We start from the raw sequence: 24,731 nt of genomic DNA, 5'->3' as shown, positions 1-24,731 counted from the left end.
AGAGAAGAGAAGAGAAGAGAAGAGAAGAGAAGAGAAGAGAAGAGAAGAGAAGAGAAGAGAAGAGAAGAGAAGAGAAGAGAAGAGAAGAGAAGAAGCACTGACCACCTGAATGAACAGATGGGCTACCCTGATAAAACATCCAGTGGCCATTCAGTTACCTGAGAAAAAGTAGCTAATGTTACTGGAGAAATCTTTTAAAGTTGTCAAATGGCATCCAAACACTCTCAGTACACTTAGAAATATGTGACCCCAGTGATCGGAGCACTGGAACAGGCTGCCCAGGGAGGTGGTGGAGTCTCCTTCTCTGGAGACGTTCAAGACCTGCCTGGATGCCGACCTGTGCTACCTGGTGTAGGGAACCTGCTTTGGCAGGGGGGTTGGACTCAATTATCTCTGGAGGTCCCTTCCAACCCCTACAATTCTGTGATTCTGTGATTCTGTGACCAGCCACAGCTCTAGGAATACATATTTCTGTATTAAAACTGCAAAACATAAGCATAAAAAGTACACAAAGCGATAAAAAGGCACTTCCAGCTGGCATACGTTTTCCTATATGCCACAGAAAATTGAGTCAATCAGATATAATTAATTGCATATTGGTATACACTGTTAAGCAGGCACACTTGATTGTTTAACACAGTCATTTGCAATGCCAGCATAGTTAACGGAAGAAGAAATCCACATTTCTTTTGTAATGTTCCTAGTAAAGATGTTTTCATTTTAGACATTAATATAATCATAATGTCATGCATGCAACACCTCCTATAAACCACGTGGCACCTTTGAGCATCATGAGACAAGCAGGCGTCAGAACAATTGAGAGTAATTCTCAAGTTGAATCTAGCTTTGCATGCAAAACTGCAAACATCCTCAGTAAGTGCACACCTGGACAAGCCAGATGTTTGTGTATAAAAAGCAACTCGATTCAAATACCTGTAGTGCTGTGAGTGAGGACATGGCCCTCAAGTTTTAGAAGGCACAGGAACTGAGGGGGAAGCTAAATACAGCACTCAGAAATGAAAATCATTATTGCAAGAGGTGTATTTCAGAGGAGCCAGATGACTGAAGTGAAGTACCAGGAGAAATCAAGAGCTGTGTCCAACATTGTTTCAGTGTGATTGCTGAATTTAGACTGACGGCCATAAAACCAAAACACAGGCCTCTCTTAAGGATTCACTCATATGCTTTACACTTCAGAGAAACAGGCTGTGGAATATAATCTATTTTCTTCATCCCCCTTTTTAACCTTATTAGATAAACAAGCATCTATGAGTTGAAGTGAAATGCGTTAGTAAACAGCTGGATGGCTACACTGTCACGTCCTCACCAAACCTGTACCTCTAGGACAAAAAGGTCAAGAAACTAACAGGAGGTGAATGCTGCAGGGCACCTGAAAACAAGTGCACACTGTTTTGGAATTTTGAGATTGTTTTGTGAAAAAAAAGCAAAAGAAAATGCAGTCTTTGGTACAGGCTTACACAGCGCTGCTGAAGTACCAGAATATCAGTTGGAAATCAGAGAAAAACAGAACTGTACTTCTGAGCTAGGCAAGCCCAAGCTCTAGTATACACACTGATTAACTTGCATGGAGCTCTTCCAGGCTGCATACATATGGTCTTTCAGTAATTTACACTGCAATCACTGCATTAAATACAAGTGAATTTTCAAGTAGCAAGTAGTAGACATGACAGCCTCTCCTACTTTGCTTAGACATTAGGAGAAGGAATCCATACCTGTGCAATCTGGAGCTGCCTTGAGTCCTTGAGGTGGCCTATGCCTTCAGAAAGTCACCAGCCAACACTCAGGTTAAATGACTTGTGAGAAAGGAGGGAATACTGCATAAAACACACTTTCCACTTGATTCGTTAGCACAGTTTTAAATTGCTATTGTTATGAATTCCTTTCCATGATGTCTGGATAATAGAAAGCAAGAGCATACCTCTGCCATCCATCCCACATCGATCTCACAACTCACACGTTTTCAGAGTGCTCCAGTGCTTGAATTTACCAGATATTCACTCTAAAACTGGAAGCTACCAACAGCTGAATTAAAACGACACAAACAACAACAACAACACAAACAACAAAGCAAAAATAATATCAAAACATACTTAAAAGTAACACTCCTCTTCTGCTATCTTTTCCCTGGACATTTGTCCTTGCAGGCTGTCTGGATTTCCACAGGAAACTACCGTGCCTGGCATAAAATTACTCTTCTAAGCTGTTCTGTTCCTTATTCTCCAGCAAGGACATGCTTGTATCGCCATTACTGTTTTCATTTTTGTCTCCACTGTCCTCCAGGTCCCCTGATTTCTGATGAGCAAATGTGTAAGTGTCACGGTCTGTTTCTGCCAGAAGTGGAGGTTCCTCTGTGTTAGGAGAGTGTTTTATGTCTTTTCTAAAGGAGAATGGAGGTGGAGAAGGTGGCAAGCTACCCATGGGCCCATCAAAAGGCTGGTACACATCAACTTCTGGAGTGACTGAGCCATTGGATTCCTTCAGCAAGTGCCCATAGACCATAGCATCATCGATAACTGCGTAGACGTGGGACTCGTTGGTCTTCCTATCTTTTTGGAACAAGCGTTGCTTTCCAGGCATCTGGGTATTGACATTTGCATTGTATACACCCACCATGGGATTCTGGTTTTTCTTCTTCCTGTTACAGAGTTGAAATGATTCACAGGTCAGAACAGCGCATAGCTCAGTGCATCTGAGCTCAATAATGGCAGCTGCTGTTTACACATTCCACCTACCCTGTGTCAGACAGTCTCATCTACCTGGATCAAAGACTGTACTTGTAATCTTAAGAAAAATAATTATTGAGTTAAGACAAGTTTTTTTGTTTTTTTTTGTTTGTTTGTTTTTTGTTTTTAAGCTATTTATTCAGTTGCAAACTGAGTAAGTTTGCAAGATTAACACCATCAGCCATCCAAGTACAGAGTTCCACTTCAGTTATGCAGTGTACTGACCCTCTAAACTTCCACAGGCATTAAGAGGACCTAAGGGCCAACAAGGCTGAGTGAAATAGCAGATCCACTCTAAAAATCAAATGAACTTTCCCTGGTTTTGGTGCAACTGTCCTCCAGGCAGAAAGACCAAAGGCTGAAGTAAAGGGTTTTTAAGCCTATATTCTTAAAACTTTCCCTGTGCAACAGAGAATTGCACTCATAACTGCTCTAATCATTATATTACACAAATCATTCCAGCTTTACAGCTTCAGGACCAAACCACCCTGAGTACACACATCAGAACCCCCAAAGATACTGATAGCTTCAGACTCCCATTGCATGATTTGGGTGTGTTGGCTTTGCACAAAATGAGTTCTCTCCCAGAGGGCTCATCTCACAGAAAAGTGTTCTTACTTGGTTTATAAACTGTGGAAGAAATTGCTAGAGGGTCTGTAGATGAAAGACAAGTCTTTAAATACCCTAAATGACTTCACAGTTTGTCTTAAGAAAGACTTGTCTAGAGTCACATGCAGCCCACATTCATCACAGTATCGTTTCACACGAAGCACTGATGAATCCAAGCAATACCTTTACTTCTAGTACAGACAGAAGGTTGTGCCAAAAGCAAGGCTAGGCAATGCACGGGGAGCTGAAGTAATGTGACCCCAGGAATGCTGCTCTACTTTTAAGAAAATCAATTCAGAATAAAGCAACATTCTTGGAGCAACATCACTCCAATGCCCAGTGCATTGCCTGCACTATGCTCCACGCCTTTGTTTAAGGGAACTACATCAACAAATGGAATACAAGGCCCACCACCTCTCCCATCTTGTTTTCTTGAACTGCTAAGCTACACACATGCTAAATTAGGAACTTACTTCTTCTTAACACAGCACACAGTGAGTCCAATAGCTGCAAGAACTCCAGCCGCAGCCAGTACACCAAGTATCACTGCTACATCTGAAAGCAGACAAGTTACAAGAACACTGAGCATCTTCCCAAAACCTCCTCAGCAGTTTTTAAGTACATCTGTTGCATGCAAAGAAGGAGTCTCCAAGCTGTGCATGCCTTGGGGTAACATAAGACAATTCCAAGAGGTTGGCAGTCAAGCAAGGACAAGCTCCAGCTGCTAGCAGTGGATCACAGACTTTAAAACAACCAACACTCCCCCATCAGACTTAGCTCTTGGTGCAAGGACTCAAGACAGCTCACGTGCTGCTGAACTTACTTGCAATGTCTCACAAGCCTCTGGCTGAACATGTAGTATAGAGAAGAAAGCATGGAAAGAGACAGGTCAGTAATCAACAAACAAAATAGTTATTTTTTCACCAAATCCCCCTCAGTGCAATCCTTTCCCCTAAACTACAAGAGTTATGTTGACTTGGAGTTTTCAGAGAGTCGTTAAATTGATCAGGAAAATCCATATGTGAGCAAAAATGGAAAAATGGTATATTACAGAAGTATTCATTATAGAAAATAAAAGGAAAGAGGAAGAGAAGAAGAATAAAAGAATAAACATTTCTAACATTTCTAGACCAGAAACTGTGTCAAATATCCATGTAACAGCACTTCTACAGGCAGCAGCAGTCTCCCACAGATTATGCAGAAATGCAAACACGAAACAAATTTACGTGTATCTGAGAAAAACCTACCCTAAAAATGTTTTTTTTAGTGCCTTGCGTTTCAGAGAGATGAAAGATAACAAAAAGCAGATTTTGCTGTTATTAGTCAAGGCAGTCTCAACAGAACAGTGAGATCTCCTCCAAGGATTATTTGTTACTCATGTGAAAAGACTACTCAGATTAGTAGATTTGCATAATCAAATCCCAAGTTGCTCACTAGGTCTTTGACCTTGGGAGAGGAAAAAACATCACTTGATCTTCTTATACCTTCCAGCTGTGATCTCCAATTTAAAAAGATAAAATAAATAGAACACACTGCCCTCCAGCCTTGCAAACCTCAAGCCACAAAAGCCAAACCCCCACCACATAAGGAACTCTCCTTTCTGCTCAGCCTCTACAAGTGCTCACCTGTAACTCTCAGAGGCTTATGAGGGACAGGCATTTCAGGAAGCAGGAATCTTATAAAACCCAAGGCACGCAGAGCAGCATACAGTACTGTTTCCCCAGTGGAAAGGAAATGAAAAAAAGTGGAAAGCAAGCCACGATAAATTACAGGACTCACCTATCTGCTTCTCAACAAAAGTCACCCAGAACTTCAAGGTCAGTTGCATCGGGTCCACAGGCTTACAATTGGAGACGTTTACCCAGAAGTTGTGATGCATATTTCGGGGCTGAGGCAGCAGCTCATCCTCACGGCGCACAGTTTCCTCTGCCCCAGGCATCTGCTCCTTTATGTTGAGGTAGGCACGCCCTGTCTCACAAGCAATGCCCATGCGGTCCGTGGAGAACCCCAGGCGGGCAACTTGCTGACTGGGCACAATGACGTACCAGGAGATGGAGACGTAAGGGGGTAGACCATAAAGTGAGTTGGGAGTCTGTAAGTAGGTTTTAGCTTTTGAATTTGGACTCACAGTAAAAGTACACTCGTCTGTAAGAAAGCAAATGTATACAGGCATGAAAACTTGGTTAGTTTCATTATATGTTTTTAAAGCTTTATCTTCCAACATGTAAAACTATATAGACTTTCTTCTCTGTAACAAAAAACCATCACTTATAAAGTATATTTCCATATTCTATGTCATTACCAGCAATACAATTCACCTATCATCTCCTCTGTATCAGTAATGATACAGTAATCATACAGACATATCTGCAGAATTTCCCCTCAACCACCTACAGCACAAATCTTTCCTTCCTGCAGAAATAAGCCACCTCACTCATTCAGACAAAGATCAGTTCAATTAATGACTCCAGGCCTAGACTCTAGAGAATTGAATTCTTATTTCTATTTGTTCATATGTGTTCTAATAAACGTACTGAAAGATCCAGCAATGGGGTAAAGATGCACAAAACGTTACCTTACCTTTAATATGTGGCACGAAAGACATTTTCAGATCTTGATGATTAGACTCATTGACGAAACCTTTACCAAATGTTTTTAAAGATATGGTGATATTATTCCTCAACTGAATCTTTTCAATGGCTCCACCAGGGCAGAATATACCAACATTCATCTCTGTCTCCGGGGTGGCACTAAAAATGCTATAGCTGTAGCTTGTGTTGCAGCTCTGCTCTGGGAGGTGTTGCCGCAGTTTCAAGGACGGAGATGTGATTTCTATATTGATCAGTTCGGGAGCTATGAGCCTCCAAATAAATTTATGCAGTTGGACTGGCAATTGGGTGATAGTCTTGGGCACTGAAAGGGAATAGATCCTGCTCCCACACCACCGAAGACTCCCCACACAGCCTGTAATCACAAAGACAAGTCAAAACAGTTGCATTTTTTTCTAGCAGAGGAAGTACTTAGGAAAAGCAATAATATACCAGAGTATATATACCAATGTATAGTGTATATACCAATGATATACCAGAGATTCTGATATACCATAGTAACCACAGAGTCCTATTACATCTGTGTTACAGATCCAGATAAGAATTTACCCGAATAGACATCTTCTCTTATTAAACTTTACCAAACATATGTATGGCTTGTAGTTTAAGAGGATTCCTTTAAAGGGTGCACCAAAGAAATGTACAGATACAAACATATGCAAAATGGGAAATCACGTCTGCTATACTGCTTGCTTATTGGGACACAGTTGCAAACTAGCTAAGGTACAGATCTACACCTTAAAACTTTTTCTACTAGCAGTAAAAAGCATTCATTTGGTACAGGACTTTCCAGAATATATAAACAGCACAAGATGCATTCCTGATGGTTGCCTTGCTCCCACACGTTCTGGACTGATTTATGGCTTCTCCTGCTCTGTTTCCATATTTCACAGTTTTCAGTAAGAAGATTCTTCCACATCTTTGTCATTTCCCTTCTACTAATAGCAATGCAGCTCCTATTTTTAAAAGCAGGACGCTGCAGTGAGTAACAAGGTCATCTCCACATTCATTGTGCCCATCTCCATCCGGCCAACACCTGATTTTCAACACACACCATTGTCTCTCAGAAAGCGAGAGACGAGGTTCAGCTGAGCAGCGGGGAAAAGCACACAGCAACATCCTCTAGGAAACAAGATTAAGCCACTTTTGTCATACTTATGCCCTTCTCGGCTGTGATCCTCAGGTGGGATAAGTCCTTGCACAGAAAGGAAATCTTGTAGGTGGCGCCAGAGGCCAAGGTCAGAACTCGGTCACAAGTGCGAGGATCCTTGCAGATCAGGCACATCGGTTCCGATACGAGCGGGGTTCTCCTGGGCCACCCTTCAAAGTGTATTGTTACAGTCATATTCCGTTCTTTGCTGAGGTCAACCACGTGAGTGACATCTGCAACGACAAACATCTCAGAGCAATTGCTGGTGTGAAGGAGAATTGCTTCCATCTCTTCTCACACCATTAGGCAAGGAGCTGCTAAAGCTATTTCTAACTAAGAAAACATTATTTACTTCTTTCTATCCATGGAATAAAAACTCAGATAGTATCATATTACTCTTCCAGTTAAGTTTAAGCCTTTACATTATTCCCTGACTACTTTTCAGTTGTAATGGGGTGATGTAAGCTCGTCCCTTTTGAACAGGTGAGGCTATAATACAAATAGTGGAGCTCCATAGTAGCTATGTTAGATTTGTTAGATTTCTCAGAAAGTGCCTTGATATTTTCATCAGAAATCTTGAGAAGGCAATAGTACAGAAACAACTTCCAGACACACAGAAGACAAGAAAGTGATCAGGTCTAGTCAGCATGCATTTAGGAAAAGGAAGCCACACTTAGGCAATGCGACACCCCCCCTAGATCAACAGGGCTGGCTTGGTGGATGAGGCAAGAGCAGTGGCTATTGGTCTCAAAAGCCTTGCAAAAGTTGAGTTGCACATCTCCCATAATGTATATTCCCAAACACACTGATATAGACTAGCTAAGTGGACAGTGATGTGGACTACAAACTGCTCAACTGCTGAGCTTGAAAGGTTTGTGATCAGCAGCATAAAGTTTGTCTGGAGGACACTCATTAGTGGTCTACCCTACTGGGTAAGTACTGAGACCAGAACTTCATTATTGACAGATGAGAAGATAGAACACACCCCTCAGCAAGTTAGAAATGTTCAGGTCATTGCCACAATCAAGCAAACAACCTGGGATTTTCACCACAGGGTTATTCATTCTTCAGGTGTTTTCAGCAGCTAAACTCAAGATGAGACTGAAAAGTTATTTTGATTGGAAAATAGCTGAATTTTCCCCTTAACGACAAGCATCACAGACAGCTGTGGAATACCAAAATGTTTGGGAAGCTTTGAGAACGTGTAGATACTGATGCATTTTTAATAAGAACCATGCTTAACTTGCACACGACACACAAGATAAGCTTCAATATGGTCCTGAGGGCTGAATTTGAATCTTTGATGGAACTTACATAACGAAAATAACTCATGAAATCCCTAGAGAAGCCACTGCTCTTTCTCAAATCCAAGAAGTTTATTGCTTGCACTTCATTAAATAAACAACAAGCTTTTTTTAAAATTTATTTTTTAGATGGTTATTATCTTGGCTATAAATACATTAAAATGATTCTTTGCTTTCCAGAGTAGAGCAGAGATAAAGGTGATTAACTGAATGCAATGTTTTCTCTCTGTCTGGCTTCCGAGATGTAATACAATAAATGTACACAAAGGAGGATTTGCTGTTTGTGAACAGATACAGACTAGACAGATAAAGGACGGAGGATGAGAGTGTTGGGATGCTGCAGAACCTTTGACAGGAGACTGTGAGGTGACACACAGGCCTGGACAATTTAATCAAGAAGGTTCTTGCAAGATAATTGGATCGGATCCCGATGGAGAGAACACAGCCTCGAGGAAATGCTGCCCTATGTTTAATTTTGTTTATTAAGAGTGCGAGGTCTGATATCACAGATCTTAAAGGCATTTCTCAGTTACATGGTGTACATGCTGGAAAAGGAAAGGAATCTCCATTTACAAGATACAGTATAAAACCTACAATGGACATTTTGACCCTGCTGCAAATTGCAAAGCTCAGTATTGCCATTCATCTTCCTGTTACAGTAGCCAGTAGCAAATAAAGTAATGCAGGCCTCAGTTCTGCTCAGCAAGCCACCTCCTTAACTAAAGGAGGGCTCAAAGTTCAAAAAAAGCAATGACGAAAGCACTCTTCTCTTCCTCGTGGAGCTCAGACTAAATGTCTATGAACAAAAGCAACAGAGCCAGGTTGTGTCTGCAGAAGGAAAAAGTAATGAATGCAGAGAGAGGCTGAAGGAACAAACCAGTACTCACTCTCATCAATCTGAGGGTGCTGAACGACGACTTGGAAGAGCAAGCGAAGGATGCCTGGGTTCTGGGCATCCTGATCACAGCCCTGCAGAGACAGGTTGAAGCTGCCAGCAATATTGGCAGGCTGGCTGTCACTCAGCTTAAACACCTCAGGATTACTGACAGAGCCAGGTATGTAATACTCCACCCTCTCCTCCTTCCTTTCGCAATTGGAAAGGCTGTAATCGTGGAAAAACACACTCGCTCTCATGTTGGAAGGGACTACAAACTGCCATGTCATGAGCTCATCTTCTGGAAAGCCCAGGGGATAGTTTGGGGACATCAACATGATGGAAGACTCCCCCTTCAGAGTGGATTCAATAATGCATAACCCTAAGATGGAAGAAAAGAATCATGAAGACTATTAGCAATTGGAGACAACACACCAGCATATGTAGCACTGCAGCAGCTGCATACTCTTATTTGACAGCGAGCTCATCCACTGCAGTTCCAGGTTAGGTTATTACAAAAATGCCAGACTAAAACACATACTGGAGTTAATGGTATTACCTTCAATTACAGAAGAGGAAAGGGATGTGCTCACACTGCATTTTCAGTGTAGTGGGTTTACCTATCAAACACATGGATGGGCCTATATTTTTTGAAAAGGAAAGATCCTAGTCATCACTTCCAGTCCTGGCTTAACGAGAGCAATCATGAAGCTTGACTACTGCTTCCACTAATACTGCTTCACCACATTTCACAAAACAAATACAACAGCTTTTAAATCAGCACAGAGCTCTCAGTCCAAAAACTTTGGAGTTCTAAAAAGAGGGCTCCAGCACAGAGCCTCAAATATGCATGATAAAACATGAATGAGAACCACAGAGATGGTGTGACATAACTTGGACTTGGATGAATCCCAGCACTTGGCAGAGCAGAGCTATGTATGCAAAGATTACAACCTTGCTTTAGCCAGTAACTATGAGCAACTGCAAGGAGTGCCACCCCTCACCTTTCTGAATGTCTCAACAGTGCCACACCAGAGCAGCAGTGACAAATCTTATTTTTTGTTATTGCGTTCTGCAAACACAAACCTAGATCTGGCCTACAGCTGATGGCAGTCACACAAGTCAATTAAAGCTCAAGAAAAACCCTGAATGAAGGTTTGTCATCGGATCACAGAGTAATCCATTAACTACTACACACATTTCAGGTATTTTTAAAAGATTATTACACAACCTGTTATGTTACTGCACAGGTTGAAACAGATATCTGCATTTAGGCACTCATGTGCCCTCCAGGCATTGGCTCCCCTTTTCCCACCTTCCTCTCCTGAAGAGAGACATCAGAAACACAAGCAAGTCAAGGAGGCTTTATTTAAAAATAAAGAAATATGATTACACGGTGCAACTCACTCTAGTTATGCTATCTAGTCTCACATAAAGCAAGAAAGCTGTTACGTTTAAGTTTTAGGAAGTTTAAAGAGATTGCACCAAAAGCAGCAACACAACAGTTTGCATAACCACTGAACAGCCAAACTACTGAGACACTTCGATCCTAGACGAGGAATAGCTACTGAACACAAACTAACCACCACCACCTTCTCTAAAAGAGGACTGCATGGGGAAGGAAACGGGACAATAAACTCCTCCACGCTTACGTTTTATGGAAGATCTGTTGGCAATGTTAAAGCCTGAGGTTGTGAGAGTCAAGTTCCAAGGGAGGTGCAGAGACAAGATGACTCCTCCAAGCAGTTTGACACGAGACACCGAGCCATTTCTGCAGAAGGTGCCAATGTTGACCGTGGCTGCATCAATGCAGCTGTTGATGCTGTAGCTAACTAAATCTGGACACACCTCTCCTGGTTGAATCTGTCTTAATGGGGCAGAAAATTTCAGCTCAAGTCCAGCTTTTGTACTCGCTTTCACGTCCCAGATGAAAGTCCTGTTAAGGCGAGGTAGCCCTGGTGGGTAAAGATGAACATCTCCAAAGGGACACGGGCCTGATACACAGTCTGAAATGCAGGAAGAGAACAGCCATGATACACTGTAGAAAATCAGCAAGTAAATGAGGTATGTTACTTTCCGTTTCATTGTTTCTTTAAACTTCTTCAGTATTTATATATATATATATATATTTTTAAGTTGCACTTAACTTTTATTCTACACAGATTCAAAGACATACCACTCCTATAAGTCCTGTCTTCAAACAGGACTCCTGTCCCTTTGAGTAGACAGGATAAACTTGCTTTTACAAATGAGCCAGCTTGACTAACAGAGGGCATTTCATTCTTCATTGTTTGCTGAAGAATTTAGAAGGTATGTAGTCAACAGAGAACTAAATAAACAAAAGGGAGGAATTCAACATTAAGAGAGATGGAAATAATGAATCTAGAGAGCTGATTTTAAGCCACTGTACTCAGAATAGTGATACAATGCCTGTCAAATCGTTATGTTTTCCATTACTTGCTGTGAACAGTACCTTCATTTCCTTGGTGCACTGATAAGAACCTGGGGCCTAGATTATGCAAAAGTGATTAAAAACTGTCAACAAAATACTTCAAAGAGAACCTAGAGAACTTTCATCAGAAAAATCCAACTTAGCAGTACTTTAAGCTGGAAAATGAATCATATTTTATATCTAAGCTTAAAAGAAAACACAAAACAACCATATATTACCAATATGTATCATAAAATATTATGAATATTACTATTTGCATGAATAAAACCCCCAAGCATGAAAAGAACTGTCTTTATAACAAGGCCTGAACATCAACTGAAAAATAAAGAAGATATAATCAAAACCTGACTGCCAAATGAAGTTTGGGGTCCAGTTGATAAATAGTACATGCTCATGCCACTAAAGAATATATTACCACACAGACATAGAATAGCTATTACATTCAAAACAAATACAGGTTTACTTCCAAGAATTTCAAATTTTCAGATTCCTGTCCTCAGAACCATTCATTTAATATAAGGAAACACAACTCCTACAATACATAACATAATAATGTTTGTCTTGTCCATACAGACACAATCAAGACATTCACTGAATAAGACGCATGACATTATTATCAATGCTCAAAGGTTTTTGACAGAGCACTCCTTTGAAAGGTTAGAAACTGCAAGAGAAGGGATGTCAGAAAGCAACTGATGCAATGAAGTCTCGTTTTCAAAAACCAATGAGCTAACATTCATTTTGCCAGACAGAAATACAGACTCAAACTTGAGTAGTTTCAGTAATTCAAGGCTGTCTATCAGCATCCAAAGTTCTTTTCCTAGACAAGAATGTAGGCAATAGCTTGATACAGTAACAGGGAGGGGGAAAAAAAAAAGCAAGCAGGTTTTATTGGAAGAAAATCACCTCTGAGGAAAACAAAATAGAAACATGTCTTACCAATATTCTTCTGAATTTCCATCGTGAAATATTTCTCAGGAGTGTTACAAGAGAAGGTTAAAGTCACATTTTCCCCTGGTCTTATCTTCAATTCAAACCTGGGTCCATTTTTTACACGAATTAGACAGACAGGTAAAACACCAGGTTTCATTTTAATTGTAACTGTGATGTTGTCCACTGCATGAAGGGAGATTGTGAAGGAAGCTAAGGAAGAAAAAAAAAAGGATAGAAGTGCTGTGTTACTAGCACGCACAAGCATCACCACACATCTACAGAGACACCATGCTATCACAGGGAGCATTTACACCTGTCTCGTAAGTCTTGAGTGCTGGATCTCTATAAAATACCTGCAGCTCCCCCAGCACAGAAATCCACCTGCTGCATGTGCCCAGAGAGGCATGAATGCAATCTGTGGAGGATCACTTCTGCAAGTGTCAACCTCAACAACTCCTGCAGGTCGGACGAGGTACTCTGGTGATGCCAAAACAGACCAAGTGCTCAGACCAATGGCCACCTGTTAAGATGTTTAATCATTCCTAGTTACTAAAACCTCATTAGCTACTGTACAGCTTTGCTTGCCCTGCTGGAAAGCCTTCTGATCCTCTAGGCAAGGAAGAAGCACTAACGTGAGGAATATCTGCCCCCACAGAACAGTTTTGGGTACGAGAACGCTGGCCAATGGGTGCATGTGAGCATGGTTCTCTCCTGCCCTCCAGCTCATTCCCTGAAGGCCCTTAGCAGTAAATACAGCACCTGAGGCCTTGGGTTGGCTGTGTGTGCCCAGATACCTCTTCACACCTGACACAGCCATCGGCTCTGGGGAGCACATCCCACAGCTCTGGGGAGCACATCCCACAGCTTCGGGGAGCACATGAAGAACCCAGTAGTGTTCAGAGACCTCAGGCCATCTTCAATCATTGCTGAACGCAGGAGCAGCCCTCACACAAAGCACTGGAGCCACAGGATAAGCACTGCATGGGAAGTGGTTTAGCAGCACGTGGCCCAGGTATGACTACCTACCAAATACACACACACAGAGTGCAAGGCACTAAGGGGCACTGACTGGATATTCAGGCAGACTCAAATCACTCCTCTCAGCAAACTGTGGAGACTAAAATTTGAGTTCCTGCTAAACAATCTATTGTGCTTTTAAATCTCCCTTTTAGCACCTCTGGATTTTTACAGCCAGCTATTTGGTTTTGCACGGCCTGGCCTTCATTGTGGGCTCTCCTGTGCTGCCACTGCAGCTTTAGGTCTGCACGTGTCAAAGCCCCATGGTTAGGGAGTGCAAGACAAAAAGAAGGTGCTCAAAATGATACCCAGTCGTGCTTTTATTTGAGTTTTGGTGCCTTGAGCCTCTTCTGGACTTGTAGGCCTTTTTGGAGTCAAGCTCCAGAAAAAACCCATGTAATCTGCTGTCAGGATCAAAGGTTTTAAACAAAAAAGGACACAAGTAAAGAGGCTTGCCAAATTTCTGCACTTACCTGTAGCAATTACTTTATCAGCCCTCTATACCACTAGTGAAAAATCAGGTCACTTATTAACCTTCCTACAGCTTTTAAGCTCTGACCTGATAGCTTACACCAACTCCCCAGCCAAAGGTAAGAACAAGTGACACTTGCGTTCCTGCTTTAGAAATGCTTTCAGAGCACTTCTCAATCTGAATTTTCCTGTGGAAAAAAATAATATTAACAGTCATAAAAAGATGAGACGATATGAGGGAAATAAAGAAGGGATCATGCAGAAGGCTGCTGTGATGCACCAGCTGAACCATGAGCAGTGCTGTGCACCCCAGCACAACGCAGAGCCTGGCGTGCAGCAGGTAAAGGGGACCCAGGAGACAGAAATTTCCCTTGTGCAATGAAGTCCCAACACACACACAGCCATCACAGAGGTAGCTTCCTAGAGGTGAGGTAAAGAAAACAGCTGCTGTTCCTCCTCTCTCTTCAAGGCAAAACAGCTTCCAGAACAGAAATGGCTACTTCCAGACTAGGCCTGAGTATTTTTCCATAGCACTGTACGTTTGTTTGTATTTTACTGCACTTATTGATCATGAGAGTCATCCATTTTATGGATGTTTATGCCATTCAGATATTAAGTGCTAATAGCCCATTACCAGTAGTTAATACCTATGGACAAAAGTGTCTTCTCTCTTGCACACTCGTGCAGGCTGTACACCCCATTAGGTTCAGTGGAGCTACCTGCTGGAGATGCACACATGGCCAGGCACTATGGCAGGTAACTGCACAAACAGCTTGCTAAAACAAAACCCCGCAGTAATCCATTTGGTCAGAGAACTGAGAGCACTGTGCTGTAATATCAACAGCATTCAGCTACTAGTGATGTGCTAAGTTACATCAAACTATCAGATCTCATTTTTGTAGGCAAACTGGGGAAAAAGAATCATGCAGGAAGAGAATACATCTGGTGATCTCAAAGGTCACTAAAATTAAAAAGAAAAAGATTAAATGGCTAAAACCCCAAAGTATAGCCACATACAGAACAGAATAGAGACTACAGCAGAGCTTTTATAAGCATTGGTGAGTCTCCTCATGACTCACCCTGATCTGTCTCTATGATTCCCACTACATGCTTCCTATTTGTATTACCAGCAACCATCCACATTTCTCGTAACGAAGGAATTTCCACACCTTGTTAATTCTGCACAGATGACACACAGGATATTTGCAAAAAGGAAAAGCATTACCAAGGCTAGGTCCACTCTGCACAGTGACGAAATTGTTGGGCTAGAAGATGTCAGAGGTGAAGCCTCCAGCTCTGAGCTGCCCTGCATGGAGGTTGTTCACAGGCTAATGCCTGTCTGAAAATATTTTCCTCTACACGATCACAGCTCTGTGGCCTTCCTTGACTATTTCTTCAGCTGACCAAATATTAATCTGCATTGTCCTGCTGCAATCAGACACCACTACTGCTTATCCTCATTTTGGACTGTGTCTCCACAATTGTCTCATCACAGCATCCCTTTATCACTCCATAATGCTCATCTCCCCATCAATGCACCCCAGTCAGATTTTACTCAACAGCATGATTTTTCGATTTAGAAACAAACTGTGTAGTGTAAAACAAGTGAGATTATTCTGCAGAATTCAGCTTAGCTGTAATAAACACTAATTACCCATTTATTTTGGAAGTCTCAAATATTTTTCCTGTGCAATGCAGAAGATAAGCTGGAGGGTAGCAGAGCCAGTGGTGCTCACAGAGAGCACGTGCATGAGTGTACGTACAAGGAAAGGACTTGGCAGAACAGTGATTTATAGCTGTGCACAGTGCCTTGCCAAACAGAACAGAAGAACAGAGTCCAACCAGTAGTCACCTCTTGAGATCTGAATGACTGAGCTTTATTGCAGCTATTTATCCATAAGGATCTATGGATGATTGTTTTGTGTGACTTCAATTTACGGAGTCAAACAATCAAAACAAAACAAAAAAAAGACAACTAAGACCAACCAGACAGACCAAAAAAACCAGAACTGACAGAAGTCACCAACTTCAGCCATTCTTAACAAGACAAACAGCTGGATCAGGCTGACTCAGACACCACTCACTACCAGAGACAGCTGAGGGAGGCGAGCGACTGCATGGCTCTTTGCGGATATGAAGCATCTGGATCCCAGCCCCTGCTCTACCCAGGGCTCTGAATGCTCTCCACTCACTTCCTTGGGCATGGCCTCAACCAACCCGGTGCTCCGTGACAGGAGGACAGCACAGGGACATGATGGGGACAGCTCCTGCATCCCAACTCAATGCCCTTATGGCTCAGCGAGGAGGTGCTACCTCTCACAGCCATTTCCCTGGAGCCCCTGACAATTTTCATTGCACTGTCAACTCCAACTTGTCATAAAATGAGTCATAAAATACTTTGAAGGGCAAATAACAATTTGATGACTTGAGCCATATTCTAGCTGCCTTACTGAATACTTCTAGGTTTTGGTCCAGATGTCCAGTTCATCTACTGCACCTGAGTGGCCACGGTCAGCTGCTCCAAACCCAACTGAGATGCCTACCCATGCAGTTGCCTTCTTTAAGTGCTTCAAGTTAGCCACACACCCTGCTCATGGTAGGGGGGCTGGAACCAAATGGTCTTTAAGATCCCTTCCAACCCAAGCCACTCTGTGATTCTATGATTCTACAAAGCACACTCTGTTGAACTCTACTCAACTACTGGACAGAGCTGTAAGCAGCAAATGGAGATCACCAGCACATAGTGCAGCCAGCCCTGTTGCTGTGAGCTCAACCTTCTAAAGCAAATAGGATTTTGTTTACATTTAAAATGCAAACTACCTACTTTGCTTATTGCTTAATGATCACCCATCCTCCAACGCAAGATTGGAGGACCATTTTTTGTAAGGAATTGTTTTCATGGAATCACCCAGGAAGTTAAAGCTGAAAGCTGCAAAGCTTATACACATGTAGGGGCTGCTGCTAAGTGTTGCGGCAGGATCTCCAGCCTAGAGATGGCACCTGGCACCCATTCCTCTGCCACCATGACACAGTCCATTCACCTCACAGGGGGCTGCACTGGCACCAGTGCAGGGTGAGGACACAGCAGTTGAGATGTCATGCACCCTACTGCCTTCTTACCAGGGAAAAAGGTGGCAGTGTCTTGAGCCATCCTAGCACAGTTCAGCTGAGCTCTGCCAGTCCCCAAGGGCAGTAAGACTGCTCACTCAGAAGTGGTTAAGTAAGTTAATTTGCAGCACCTCACAGGAATAAAGTATCTTGACTTCAAAAATAACTATGTCATTACTCAAGCTTCAGTACTTCTATTCCTTTCTATAGAACCTTTTCAGATGGCTCACTGAGGCACTCATAACTCATGTGTGAAAGACATTTTTACAAGAAGCTTTTTTCACCAGAAGTGGAAAAAAAGACACTTTGGGATTTGGCAAGTTTGTCTGTAATTACAGAAGGGAGAACATTGACTCTGGGCTGCTTGTTTTTATTTTTTTCTTTTTTGGTTATTTAACTTCTGTTGTTTCAATTGAGGTAGGAAGTGAAACTCAGCAAGTCCTCTTTGCACACTGGATGTGAGCCCCTGTACAATGCATAAAACTAAGAGATGTGGGTCTGTACAAGACACTACCACCCTGGCACCAGAAACACAAAGGCACCATACAAGTCACTGCAGGAGCCTCCTCTGATCAAAGGGATGTTTGCTTACACAGCTTATCCCTGCGTTAACGTAAGGCAGTGAGAGGATGACATCTTGGAGCATGTCTGTGCAGTTCTCCAGCCTTGGCGCAGGTTAACCAACATGGAGAAGCACATTTCACAATCTGTGGTTCCTCCCATTCCAAACAACCCACCAACATCTTTGTCTCTCTGCTGCGGAACTGTAGGTCACATTTCCACTCACCGTTTACCCATCCTCATACGCGAATCGCCCAGTTCCGTTCATGGACACAGGACAGTCAGGGGCAGCTCTGAAACACTGGCATCATCATGCTGCTCAAAATAAGTCCTTGCTCCAACTTTGAGTAGCCGCTCTCTCCTTCTGACCACACTCCCTTTATCCCTCAAGAAATCAAAAGGCACAGCTTCAAGCAAACCGTCTCATGCTCTCCTTGGGAGAGCATGAGGGACACAGTCATTCAGAGGCAGCCAGCAGAACAGACACAAGTGGGACTTCTCTATCCATGATGAGACAAATCAAGAAAATCTGTCATCCCACAGGACTGGCAGTCTGGGCTTTCAGAAGCAGGTGATAGAAAAAAAGCAGCTCAGGGGAGACATTATTACTCTTTGCAGCTTCCTGAAAAGAGGCAAGATGGGGGTTGGCCTCTTCTCCCAGGTAACAGCGATAGGGAGAGAGGGAATGGCCTCAAGAAAGCCTCAGAAAGAGCAGTGATGCAGTGGCACAGGCTGCCCAGGGAGGTGGTGCAGTCACCGTCCCTGGAGGTGTTGAAGGACCGTGTGGATGTGGCACTGAGGGACTTGGGCAGTGGGCATGGTGGGGTGGGTTGGTGGTTGGACTAGGTGATCTTAGAGGTCTTATTGATTCTATGAAAACATACATCTACCAGAGGTTATGGCAGGTTTGTTCAACTGGCAGGTCCCACCAATACTACATACATTGGCCAGATTCAGCTCACCTCTACCATTACCTAATACAGAAACCAAAGGTTTTGCTCTGATGTAACAGCCAGCAGCTAAGTACAGCACAACCAACATCCTTTCCTTCACACCCTAGTGGCACAGGTAGGCACGGAACAAAGGGAACCCTCAGTCTGAGTTTTTTCAGGAGCCCTCAAGTGGAGGCTGAGGCCAGAGAGCACCAAGGGGCACCCAGAGACATTGCAGCAGACATAGCAAGGAAAGTGCCCATTGGTTCAGTTCCCTTTGGCAGCAAGCGAAGGCTGTCACCAGCTACAGTCTGACTGGTTACAGCCCACACCAGTTTGAACATTAGAGGATGCAGCTCTACACACATCTGCTCTTTTCCCACATCTTCCTTAAGCTTCCCAGGACCTGGGGAAAGCCATGTTTTGTCACGCACAATTCCAAGAACCAAGGGTTCCCTCCCTCCCTCCCCCCCCCCCCCCCCGGCCCCAGTCATTCTCCTTTTGCCTGGTTTGAGTACATACAGCCATAATAAAGCCATTAACCCATGTACAGCAGCTGTAGTGCAGATGCCCTCCATCTGCCAGCACATGGTAAAGCCTCCTCTTGTCAGACACCTCCTGGTACTCTCCTTCCCAACATTAACTTCTATTTCATGGCTGCAACACTCAGCACAGGCAAAGCCAAAAGTATCACAGCTGTTTTCTCAGGGAAGAATGGTTCTTCATGCCAGGTCTCACATGAAATGTTTCTATAGCAGATTACATGCAAAGCTGTCCAACCTTTATGAGATTATGAGTGACTGAGATTTTAGTCACTGGAATTTCAAAGCCTCTTATTTAAGATATATATGTGTATATATAAACATCAGCTAAGCTAGGTGAGGGAGGTGATCCTCCCCCTCTACTCTGCCCTGGTGAGGCCTCATCTGGAGTACTGCTTCCAGTTCTGGGCTCCCCAGTACAAAAAAAGACAGGGATCTCTTGGAAAGAGTCCAGCGGAGGGCCACAAAGATGGTGAGGGGCCTGGAGCATCTCCCCTATGAGGAAAGGCTGAGTGAACTGGGTCTGTTCAGCCTTGAGAAAAGGAGACTGAGAGGGGACCTGATCCAGGTCTATAAATATCTAAGGTGTGGGGGGCAGAATGGCGAGGCCGGACTCTTTTCAGTGGTGAGTGGAGACAGGACAAGGGGAAACGGCTGGAAACTGCAGCAGAGGAAGCTCCACACAAACATGCGCAAGAACTTCTTTACAGTGAGGTGACGGAGCACTGGAACAGGCTGCCCAGGGAGGTGGGGGAGTCTCCTTCTCTGGAGATGTTCAAGACCTGCCTGGATGCCTACCTGTGCAACCTGCTGTAGGGAACCTGCTTTGGCAGGGGGTTGGACTCGATGATCTCTGGAGGTCCCTTCCAACCCCTACAACTCTGTGATTCTGTGATTCTGTGATAAGGACTAAGCTAGTAGCACCAGAACTGGGACATACAATAAAACAGTAATTTACTGTACATATATCCTCTAGAGAATAAAAACTAAGCACATTGTACTGATACTGGTACAAGACAAGACTACAACATACTCATGTGCAACAATTATGGTCTTAAAAGGAGATCCAGCAGCAACACAGCGATTCCAAGCAGAAATAACCCAGCTTCCCTGGCCTTCCATGGGAGCACAAACAGGCCAATTACTTATATTCTGTCAATACTGTCAGAACACCATAGATAGTCAGATAGCAGCTCGGTTTCCAAAACAAAAAAAAAAAAAACAAAAAAAACCAGCAGTTTTTATTATGATTCATGCATGACTTGAATCAGTCAGTTGGGAAGAAAAAGTTACCTTGAGGGCAGAGCAGGAAGCAACGCAGCTTTACCAGGGAATTCACTTATTATAAATACAAATCTGCAATGTGTTTTATAGACTTCATATGAGTCTGATTAACTTCATTATCACTGCTACAGAGACAAATTCTAGTTGGAAAACATATTTTGAAAGGTCAAGCACGTAATGGTTGATGCACACACTCCCACATTACCCACAGTGATTGCACCAAATAGTTTTCCATCTATAAGACAACCAACATTTCATTTAATAATTTATATTATGAGCAAAGTCGCATCTGAAGAAAAACCACAAACTCATTTGCAGGCAGTATGACCAGTCACACCATATACATTCCCACAGGAAAGCAAAGATGAGACAACACTCTCATACACTGGGGAGGGTTGGAAGGAGAAGATGGGTCTTCCCCATGACAATGAGCAGCAGTGCAAGGATGGGCACACCAGAACTTGCAGCTGTCCTACCAGAGTGTAGCCAGTTCCAGAGCAGACATACGTGCCTCACAGTCACTCTCTGTGCAGTTCTGCACACATAACCCACAACTGCACCTAGCGATAAAGCACCAATGGCACCACCAAGGCAAAGGGAATGCCTCAAAAACTATGAGAGGCGTAGGAATGTGAGACAAAAAAAATTACCCTGAAGTATATCAGGTTTTCAAGCCAAACCCTTGCTAAGGGAACTTTCAGGTAGAGTTTTGGTTGCGTAATAACTAACTCACAGAATGATGAAGAACACACCAGGTATGCAAGATCTGCACACCAAGCCTGAGAAACAGATTTCTCTCTCTTGTCCCACTCACACCACACCAACCTTCAACTCATGCTGCCAAACTCAGACATGTCCTTTTTGAGGGGGAAGGTCTAGAGAGTGGGGACACTGGGTTAGCTGATCCAGCGGGATTGCAGAGGAGCTGCAGTGCTGGGGCAGGAGAGGGGCAGGCAGACAGAAGTGTGACACTGAAATGAAAGGATAAAGAAGTAGGAAGAGGGACTTTGTGTTCTTGCATAAGGCAAACATAAACTTCTTTATTTTGTTAAAGCAGGAACAACATGCCTGGATGCACTTTCAATGTTTTCAGCATAACAGAGGAGAAGATGATGGATCAGATGCCAACAACAAGCAGTAAAAATCAGAGACCATGGCTCTAACAGAGCTGCAGAGCTCACCTCAAAAGCAAGCCCATGAAGTTTAATGGGAGGCATCAAGGAGATTTATGGTAGGGAGGAAAAAGGAACATAAGATTTTGATAAGAACGTTTGACCAGACAGTGAGGAATAATGTATGAATAGACAGTCTAAGGGTGGTTCAGATGGAGAACATGATGAATGGGCTGCTGCGTTTCCCACGGAAGGGCTAGATCTGTGTATGAAAAAAGATGCAGTCGAGGATTTTTTCATCTGCTTCTAAATACATCTGCTTTATTGCTGGAGAAAGCCTGGTTTGTCTCCTTCTAGCATGGGTTTGTCTCAACTTTTCCACTCTTTGAAACAACCCATAATCAATCACAGTGTAACATTCATTCTTTATTTTTAGAAGTGTTTTAACAAGCAAATGGCTGTCATTAGTTTGCCTCCAAAGAAACACACTGAAGTTCTAGATTATTTAGTTTGAAACTTATCCTTCAGAACACCCAATTGCACAGCCAGTGCTTTAAACTATGTAGCTTACAATCAATGGCTGCAAGCGTGATGCATCAGTGTGACGGGCACAGCTAAAGGCAATAGAAATGTTAGCATGAAGCTCACACTGGGCTGTCTGGGTCATTCGCAGTCACCGCAAATAACTGCATTTATTTCATACATCCTTCCAGGCTCTTTCAGAGGACACGCAGCTACAAAGCAGACTGTTTACACAGAAGGATGAGCATGAACCGCCTGCGTTTCCATCCTGCATTTTCAGCAACCGAGCAGCTTTTGAAACTGAGGAAAAGCCCCTTGTGCTGTTTTTGAGCTCACAGCTGGAATTCTTATGGGGCTGCAGATGAGATTTGGCTGTTCCTGGGCCATCTCCACGGACGGCACGGAGCATCCAGGAAGCGTGAGAACAGCAGCTGGCAGCGAGCACACCCGAACACCGGGCACTGCAGAGCTCTGCTAGGGCAAGTGCCACTCTGTCTGCTGGAAACTTAAAGGAACAGTAAGTTATATCGAACTAAAAATTATACAAACTATAGGACCTGCTCAGGCCAGCTCAGAGCTCAAGCTCCTGCTCCTCGCAGGTAACCCACTCCCTCTCCCTGCATCCAAAGGAAAAGGGCTTCGAGAACTTACTTCCGTAACCTAAATACCAGAAACTGAGGGCACAGAGATCGCAAAGTTCACCTGGTCAGCACTTACCTGAACGACAAAGACCAACTTCCAACCGAGACAGTCCGGTGCCCCAGCTCAGCCACGTTCCGGGACCGCGCGCCGCGCCCGGCCCCGTTCCCGCTCCCCAACCACGCCGCCGAACACCGGAACCGCCTCCCCAACCAAGCGGGCAGACGGCAGCGCCCGGGCTCGGGGCTGTGCGCACCTTCACTCGCAGCCCGGCCAAAGAGCGAGCCCGCTCACCTCCATCACCGTCACCACCTCCATCACCATCACCATCACCACCACCATCACCGTCGCCGTTTCCCATCCCTCCCCGCAGCCCCACCATCCCTACCTTCCCGCTGGAGGTGCTGCGCCGAGGCGGCGATGAGGACAGCGAGCACCACGAGCAGCGCGCGGCCCCCCGCCATTACCCGCAGGGGCCCAGCGCCGAGGGGGCGCTGGCTCCCTCCACGCCTTACGCTTCCGCCTCCTTCTCACACCTGGACGGAGGGAGGGACGGAGGGAAGGAGGGGACAGCGGCAGTCCCGCCCGGCAGCACGCAGGTGGGGCTCTGCCGGCCCGCCTCTTCCCCTCCGGCTCGCGGAGCCCTGGGCTCTGCGGGAGTTGTGTGCTTCTCTGTCGCAGTCTTCTGCCCAGAGGGACTTTTTACTCAGCCCATCTTAATCATATGCAATTGAGAGCAGTCGCGTGTCGAAAGAAAGACAAAAACCAAAACGCACACAACAAACAAACAAACAAAAACAGAAAAAAAAGGGACAATTATAGAAAGGTTTGGGTTGGAAGAGATCTTAAAGATTGCCTGGCTCCTCCCTGTAGGGCAGGGCTGCCACCCACCAGACCAGGCTTCTCCGAGCCCCATCCAACTTGGCTTTGAGTGCCTCCAGGGATGGGGCACCACAGCTTCTCTGGGCAGCTGTGCCAGTGCCTCACCACCCTCCGAGTAAAGTATATATTCTTAACATACAACCTAAACCTCGCCTCTTTAAGTTTAAAGCCATTCCCTCCTTGTCCTATCGCTACACTGCCTCATAAAGAGCCCCTCCCCAGCTTTCCTGTAGGCCCATTTAAGTACTGGCAGGCCGCAGCAAGATCTCCCCAGCACATTGCCTAGACTGAACAGCCCTAGCTCCTTTGGCTTGTCTCCTTAGGAGAGGATTTCCATTCCTGTGAGCATCTTTGTGGCCTCCTCTGGATCCCAATAGGTTTATGTCCTAAATGTTGCAGATGGGGCTTCAGCAGAGAGTGTAGCAGAAGCAATCCCCTTCCTCACCCTGGCTGGTCATGCTGCTTTTGATGCAGCCCAGGGCACAGTTGGCTTTCTGGTCTGCAGTGTAGATTGCTGGCTCATGTTGACCTTCTCATCAACCAGCACCTTCAAGTCCTCCTCGTGGCTGCTCTCAATCCAGTCCCCACTCCAGCTTGTATTTGTGCCTGGGATTGCCTCAGTCCAGGTCCAGGGCCTTGCTCCTGGCCTTGTTGAATTTCAGATGGTTCCACCACTTGTGCTTGCCAGGATCCCTCTGGATGGCATCCCTTCCCACCTTCCCTTCTGTATGCCAGCTGCACCACGCAGTTTGGTCATCCACAAACTTTGCTGAGGATCTTCACAAATTGGTGCTGTTAACTGGTTATAAGACAATGCTGAAATGAATGGGTAAGTTTTACAGCCATATGTGGAGGAAAATAATGATTTGTTTTCCTGTAATCAGTTCTGCTACCAATTAGTTAACATAAGGAAGCAAGGAATGTCTAGGCCTTTAATTTTCTGCTGTTAGGGAAATAAAAAGGCTTTCAGCTAACTCACAGATTTT

General features: G+C 44.1%; 1 protein-coding gene across 2 annotated transcripts; it reads right to left on the bottom strand.

Annotated features, from left to right (window-relative positions):
• Window positions 1-99: 99 nt before the first annotated feature.
• Window positions 100-23,496, bottom strand: CDCP1 (CUB domain containing protein 1). 2 transcript variants are annotated; one of them, XM_048952136.1, is made up of 9 exons: window positions 23,252-23,496; window positions 12,682-12,885; window positions 10,943-11,296; window positions 9,304-9,672; window positions 7,118-7,345; window positions 5,934-6,317; window positions 5,133-5,498; window positions 3,827-3,908; window positions 100-2,656 (listed from the first exon to the last, which is right to left on the bottom strand). In XM_048952136.1, the coding sequence occupies exons 1-9, from the start codon at window positions 23,325-23,327 to the stop codon at window positions 2,209-2,211; spliced, it is 2,511 nt and encodes an 836-aa protein (XP_048808093.1). In that variant the 5' UTR covers window positions 23,328-23,496; the 3' UTR covers window positions 100-2,208. The 2 variants fall into 2 exon arrangements, with proteins under 2 accessions (XP_048808093.1, XP_048808092.1); XM_048952135.1 differs by lacking the exon at window positions 23,252-23,496 and having other exon boundaries at window positions 12,682-13,372.
• Window positions 23,497-24,731: the final 1,235 nt, after the last annotated feature.

This window comes from Lagopus muta, chromosome 7 (genome assembly GCF_023343835.1).
Source record: "Lagopus muta isolate bLagMut1 chromosome 7, bLagMut1 primary, whole genome shotgun sequence".
Classification (NCBI taxonomy): Eukaryota; Metazoa; Chordata; class Aves; order Galliformes; family Phasianidae; genus Lagopus; species Lagopus muta.
This window is presented reverse-complemented; position numbering and strand designations above follow the sequence as displayed.